The following is a 7,500-nucleotide window of genomic DNA, read 5'->3' as shown; positions in this document are numbered from 1 at the left end:
AACGTTTTTCTTTACCAGAAACCAAACTTTTAACTGTGTTTTACGTAATGCACCTCAGGAGAAAATTAACCAAAAGGACCACAACTTTCTCATTAAACCGGTTTCCTTAAGTCCCAGTATCGAGGAATATTTGTACTCGTCTCGCGTGTTATTTGGAGTGTAGTTGGATGAATTCGAATAATTGTCCTTGCACCAGCGTATTAAAAACTTAAAAAAGAAAGAAAACTTTAAGAAAAAAGAAACGAAGCAAAATTTGAACTTCTATTTAAATCAATGACTTGATTTCTCTTCCTGTTTAACAGATTCTGAAGACGAGATAAGTGGTACAATGGCTTTGAAATCTGTCGGCCTGTTTGTGGTGCTGGCTTTCTCCGTGGTTTCATTTCTGCTTTTGTAGATTGACAGAGAATAAGCTCCGAACAAAGAAGGGCGATATGCTGTTATTTTGCCCCCAAGAGGAATGTAATTTGATTTTGAGCTATGTACGACTCTATTTAATTTTTGACTTCTTTTGGACATATGATTAAAGTTCCTCTCAAACTGATACTTACCTTAGTCAAGGAAACGAAAAGGCAAAGTAGATAAAACCTGAGTATCTGTACGAAATGTCACACGTAATGCCTGCTTGTATGAGACCCATTACAGAATCATTTCACGTGCTTCGTTAATCATAGAAAGGGCGTGGTACGAGATGGTAGATATGAAAAAAGCGTCATTGTGAGATCCTTGTTGTTTAACTGTCAATTTTTGATGGTGATGAGAATTTTTTTAGAAGATGAGAACACGTTTGGGAAAAGGTGCTGAATGGCAAGCTTTGCAGTACTACATACTTTTCCAGCTTATAATTAATAATTTAAAAAAAATGGATATTCATGTCCTATACTGTCTTAAAACTCTCCGCGAATTTGAAATAGTCATTTTAAAGAAATATATGAACACTCGCCGAGCTTTAACATCTCTGACATAGATTTAAAGCGCGCAAAACAATAAAACATGATTTTCTGTGTCTTACACTCTGATAAAACAAAGCTTTTTAACCAATCAGAGAGCGCGCAGAAACCAAACTGCACTGTAAACCACTCGAAAATCTTTCGGACTCATCGTGGGCAACCTTACTGACGTCAAGCTTTTGTCATCTCCTGCATCCATTTCTTGCCACAACCAGATTTCATGATTGAAAAGGTTACGTGACATGGAGGTTTAATAAACCAACAGAATATATCGAAAAGATGTCAAAAATTAACAAGAAACTCTCAGCTGATTTAGGGAACGATTAGCTACGATTGCATGCCTCCGCAGGAAAAAGGTGGTGGCTGTACATTTTACTACAATACCTTGCGAGCCTACCACAGGCCGTTAGGCAGACTGTGGTAACGACATTGTGATTTTACAACTTTTGTGTACGTTTTTATGAGAGTTGTTAAATGTTTTTATACGCAAAGAATTGGGCAAATCGCCATCCTTGTTCCTACGGAGGATTTCGCCACTCTATCGATAACATCCATCCTGAATACATGTGGTGTGATAACTTCTCAGTATTTCAGTAGTTGACATACAGTCAAGGGGACAAGCACCAAACCGAGTCTGAGGTTTTGGTGTCTAATGTAGCCATATCAACACAACGAATCCTCGCTACGCCGCGATGGCGTAACTCTTTCGGGAGTCTTCGTCAGTGCCCGTGCTAGTCGAGTGCTCCCGAAGATCGCCAAGAGTGATACCTCCTCAGCAAAACATGATATGAATAGCCTTTTAACATTCTCCTTACACGAATGCGAGTCTAAGCCATTTTAAGCCGGAGCTAAATGCGATGAAAGTTTTCAAGAGTCGACGAGAGTTTAACTCTCTTCGACAATCATTCAAGTGTGGCGAAGCGAGCATTAGAGTACACGAGATTCCCAGTGTAGGAGGGGAAACTATTATCGACTGTCATGAAAATGAGAACACTTACAAGTTCGATGAGAGTAGCCGAGAGTTCGCGAGAATTCCATGATGCTTGCAAGAGCTTCAGGGGGGGGGGGGGGGGCGCTTTGGACAGCTCGTTTAACGCTGGCTTTAGATATTCCCGTTGGCTGTTGTAGATATTGTTTACAATTCTGATTTCAAAACCAAAGGGTCAAGAGTGGCAAGATGATGAAACTTCAAATGAGAGGCCCTACCCGAAGTTTGCATTGCTCAATTCAACATGACGTCGGCCAATGGAGGTAGTGATAGATGAAAGATGATATTCGAATCACTTGCTAATACTTGCTTCTGACTTTCTCTTTAAAAGAGCCATACCATTAATTTTAAAAAAATGTGTTTCGCTTTGAAAGCCATGCAGGAACTGTTGCTGGCAGAAATAAATACTGAGCTTGTAGTTCCCGGAATATTTGATGCTGGAATTAGATTTGGCAATCGTGTTTGTTTATATTTTATCTAAACACTAGGTGATTTGTTACAATAAAAAGTACAGACGTCTCTGTGATTCTTAGTTAAGTTTGGTTTTTCTAGTTAAATAAATAATATGGCTTATAGTAAATGGTTTGAACCCAGGAGTTCGTCTTGTGTGATCATCTAGGTGAGGGTAGTTAGTGTAGTTCTGAAAGAAACGAGTCTTTCAGCCAATAGCATCACGGCTAAACTGACCAGTCAACTGACAAACACTTTTCACTTGACTTTCAAGATGACTTCCGCTCAGGTTGTCGAAACGTCAGTCACCAACAACCGTTCTTGTCAGAACTATCCTCCTCCGGACGATCACACAAGACGAACTAATATGGCTTATGTTCAAGAGAATGTATAGCGGGTGAAACGGTTATGAATATAATGCCACAGCTTTAACTTCCATGGTTTCATAGTTGGTATTAAGGTTGTTTAAATTGCGATATGTATCCGGCCTAACAAATGCTCGAAACATTTCAAAACAACATGCATATACTACCATCCTGTTGCAAGATGTTATTGGATGGTGCAACAGGGCGGCCAAACGTGTGCAACATTTGAACGCAACATCCCATTCACGACATTGTTGCGTTCAACATGTCGCACAGGTTTGGCCACCTCTGTTGCAATGTTACAGAATGTTGGATGGGTCGTTCTTGTGGGTAGTATATCAGACATAAGTCGGTCATTTTGGATACTAAATAGAGAAATCAACATGCAAGCCAACAGCCGCTAACACCGTTTTCATGAAAAATAAAAGTGCGAAGCCAAATTCCCCCACCAGGTACTGTAACGGTGCGTTCCTTTGGGATGATCCGGATCAGGATTTATGATCCAAGATCACTCGGACAATGCATGATACATCAAAGGAACTGACGAATCTACACTACGCGGGAGAAATTTGAAAACGCAACTTTTTATTTCTACGGTTAGTCCAACAGTCACGAAAACGGAGCTCTTCGAAAACTATCTTCAAACCGGAGGAATTTGAAAACGCCGGCTTTTCGTTTTCGCGTGGACGGAAAACATTTTGAAAACGGAGCTTTTCGAAAACGATGACGTCACGATAATCATGCGATTTCCCTGACCGAGTTTTCCTCAAACACAAATCCAAAATGGCCAGTGATTGTTGCGTTTTTAAATTCCTCCGGCGTAGTGTGGACGGAAAACATTTGATGCACTTCCAGAGTGAAAACGCCGTTTTCAAATTTCCCCGGCGTAGTGTGGACGGGGCTTTAACGCGCCCTAAACTTCCATAGGAAACAGTCAGGAAGAACCACAAAGACCACGACTAAACTGGGCACAAGGGTTCGCCACCATTCTGTGTTAGTTGTCAATTTTAATGGAAAATAAAGCGGGCCAAAGTCGAACCACGAGAAATACTTCCTGGTGTCCTAGATCACGTCCACACTGTCGTAGTTGCCAAAAGAAGGTTGCGATCGATCGGTGGACAACCATAAATCTTGCATGGAGCGAACGGATCGTTCAAAGAACACGTTTGCTTTTCATAAGATCAATGCATGTACCCCCAATCTTGAACCCCAAAATCTACCTGAGTGTGCTTGGGACATGACATTTAAGTATCATTATTATTGAGACAAATGAACAGGAGGTCTGGACGTGACAGCGTGCCGTCATCGTGCGTGTCAGCAAGCACATTCTACGACCAATGTGTGTCAATAACAAAAGCATAAAAAGGATATTTCATCAACAGAATTAAATTTCAAACCCTCCTCGCATCGCGATTCAATCATGGCTACAGTCTCCTTCTGGTTTCTGTTCTTGTTGCTGCCTTCACTGATAATCAAGAGCTTTTCTTCAGGTTAGATTGGTTTTAACATTGATAATGTATTGAGTCAGACCTACAGTCTAGACGTGGTGCTACTGCCGTGCCGCACTCAAATGAATTTGGCCCGGCAGTGGCACGACAAAAGTACGGCAGTGGTTTCAAACGTTGAATTTGATTCAGTCGCGCAGAAGTTCGGAAGAAGTTTGTTTGCTGAAGACCATTTTAAACGCTAGAAAGCAACGGCAGCTGATGCAGCAGGTTATGACTTCAGTTCGGCACCGCAAGAGCACGCCGTTTCAAGCTACGACCGCTACGACCGTGCAGAAACGACAAGGCCTGCCGTGCTAAGTAGTCGAGCCCAACTTAATTCAGCCTGCCGAACTGAGTGGTTTCAAACGTCGTGCTTATTCCGTGCTCAAGTCGAATTTAATTCTTGAATTTAGTTCGGCGCGACAGTAGCACGACCTTTGGAACAGGCCTCAAACGTATAAATGTTGCAGATATAATTCAAGAAGAGATTCCCTTTCGACAAAGTGAACATTTTTGTGAAACCTGTTCTGTTGACGACTCCACGAAGAGAGAATCCAGCCGACCGAATAAATGAAGGAAAAGTTATGCGGATTCATATTATAACTTGACTTCGTTACGAGACAATTCCGTGTCAGGCCCAGATGTCATGCGAAACACGTTACTCCATCCAGTTCTCTTAACTGACTAAGCCCTTTGCAGAGAACATTTATACATTTATCATTTATTTCGCACGAGGTCTTAACGTATCTTTCTTCGTATTAGAACTAGTGTGACAGAAATACCGTATCATAATACATGGAGACTCTGTCAAGTTGCGTGACATTGTTTGACATTGAAACGTATTCAAAATAATCATCAACAACAGTCCACCATTTTGCATCTGACATCTTGAGGAAGATTAGCAAAATTATTTGAAACGTCGCCTATTTTAAACTGAAGAAGTCCCGTCAATACAGTCGAACCTCTCATACGCGACCACTCAAAATGTCAAGCCTTGGTGATCGCTTACGGTAGTTGGTCGCTTTAATACGAGAGCTTAGACCATATTGGGACAGTATTTTGCCTCATTAGCAGAAAGTAACTGCAGAGACTTACCCCTTGTTTTAAATGTTTTATGCATGTGAAAAGTCGATGTCGAGAAAAAATCCGGTACTTCCTAATAAGAAATTTCCGTCTCTTGTACTACCCAGAAATGCAATAATATTACAAAACCTTGTTATCCAATATCAATTGTGCGAATTGCTGTACTAATTATTATAATTTCAACGCTCTAGCCACAAAAATAACCTCTCCGTTACTCTGATAAGTAGGCTAATACTCAGCTCAATCGACTCAAAAACGCTAATAAATGTAGAAAAGGAATTTCTCTATCCACAGTAAAAGTCTCTTCTCGAAAATGAAACTCAGAACGGAAATATGAAGAAAAACGTACACTTTGTCGCTTCGTTTCTTTGCAATCTTGCCTGATTACCCATAATGCCCCTTAGAGCGGGAACTCCTCTATTCAAGGTGTTTGGAAATGTGGTAAAACACGGTCTCGTCTGTTTGATGCATCTTCTCAAACGAAACTAAAGCAGGGCCTGAATTCGTAAATCGTAATCAGTAAATCTTTCAAATCTATGCCAAGTAAGATCAGATATCCAAACGCCGCCGCGGTCAAGGTTTTCTTAGCCGTAAACTATGAATTTTTAATGACTTTGAAATAAAGTTTCACTTGACTTGCACCCAAGACTTGGATGACTTCTTTTGCTTCAATTAAGTTCCTACAAACCTGAAAATCAGAAGTACTAGTGTAGCTAGTGATGTTGTGTTTTCGGACCGTTACATGTTAAAGGAAACACGAAATGATGCTCGTATATGTTCTCTTCAATGTTGTTCTCGTAACAGTTTCTGTTACGAACAGAGTTTCAAGTATCTGGCCAATGCAATACCGATTTGTTATGATATATCTTGTCCCTGGACACTAAATGTTCAACTGGTTTAGACAGGTTTAAAAACATAACGTTTTTCGTTTTGTTTCACCATACACCTTGTGTAAAACTCATTGCTCGATCTATCTAGTCCTCTTACTGAATTTCACTCAATAACTGCTGTTTCTTTTCCATCTTTCAGTTTCCCTTTTAGGAATTGTGGAGCCTTTTCCAGAGAACATTTATCCTATTGAGTTCACCTCAGCACAAGTGACCTGTGTTGCTTTTGATGCGGCAGGAGTCAAGGTCCCCGATAAAATCCTATTTATGAGAAGAAATAAATTTAATAGATTTGTGGAACTAAAACCAAATGGCAACTTGCACTTCGATAACCGAAGCACATTTGAAGGTAGGGGTTCATTTGCATGTTAGCCTAGCTTTCACTGAAAGTTCCCAGGTTGGAAATTATAACTAAAAGTACAAATGATAAATAATAATAACATATACATGCATATACAAAACTTTACGTGATAATTGTTTACAGCACAAAACTATTGACAATAACAGTTCCAATAAAGTCGTTAAAAAAGGAAGCAAAAGGTAATTTTAAAAAATAAAATAAAAATAATAACAATTTTATTGGGCCCATAAAATTCATCACTAGAACTTTACATTGACATTAACAGTTGTATTAACAATTGTATAACAATTGTATTAAAACCAGAGAATTGTTTAAAATGTCACAGAAACCGTTAGCGAAAGTATTTACGGTGTGTGTCATCGATTGTACGTGAGGAGTAATAAAAAAAAAAACAAAACAAACAAAAAAAACAAAAAAAAATTACTCTCAAACTTTACAGTACACATTCCACTATTTATGGAATCTTACTCCTCCTCGCATGACTACTACTAATACTAAAAATACCATATTTAAGAAATAGAAAACATGTACCGTGTTGCTATCGAGTTATACAAACACGAGTGGAAGTTTGGGAGAACGAGAAATGCTACGAGCCGCAGGCGAGTGTTTCCACAGCTTTTTCGAGTTCCCCCAAACTTTCACGAGCGTTTCTATAATAATAATAGTAATTACAACAATAATAATAATAGAGCGGTTTTCAATTGAGTGTCGTAAAACCAAAACCAAACCAATTACTTACCAATTGGACCACTCAGCCAATCTCAAAACCAAAAACCAAACCCAAAGTAATTGCCTGATTACGTTCGACACTCAATTGAAAACTGCTCTAATATTAATAATAATAATAATAATAATAATGATAATAGTAGTAATAATAATAATGATAATAATAATAATATACACGTGTGATAAAATAAACAGCTCACCTC

General features: G+C 39.2%; 1 protein-coding gene and 1 pseudogene across 2 annotated transcripts in view; both read left to right on the top strand.

The window, feature by feature from the left end:
* Positions 1-2,016, top strand: part of LOC145500320 (uncharacterized) — an 11,008-nt gene extending 8,992 nt beyond the window's left edge. Inside the window, exon 7 of the mRNA XM_081479825.1 lies at positions 303-2,016. Coding sequence (XP_081335951.1) covers positions 303-397 — 95 coding nt within the window. The 3' untranslated portion in view covers positions 398-2,016. The remainder of the gene's footprint in view (positions 1-302) is intronic.
* Positions 2,008-7,500, top strand: part of LOC145500341 (hemolin-like) — a 9,503-nt pseudogene continuing 4,010 nt past the window's right edge. The window contains exons 1-2 of the transcript XR_014051051.1: positions 2,008-4,243; positions 6,353-6,559. The product of XR_014051051.1 is annotated as a hemolin-like (transcript). The remainder of the gene's footprint in view (positions 4,244-6,352; positions 6,560-7,500) is intronic.

The sequence above is a fragment of the Orbicella franksi genome, chromosome 1 (genome assembly GCF_964199315.1).
Source record: "Orbicella franksi chromosome 1, jaOrbFran1.1, whole genome shotgun sequence".
Taxonomy (NCBI): domain Eukaryota; kingdom Metazoa; phylum Cnidaria; class Anthozoa; order Scleractinia; family Merulinidae; genus Orbicella; species Orbicella franksi.
The sequence above is the reverse complement of the archived record's forward strand: the minus strand, read 5'-3'. Positions and strand labels throughout refer to the sequence as shown.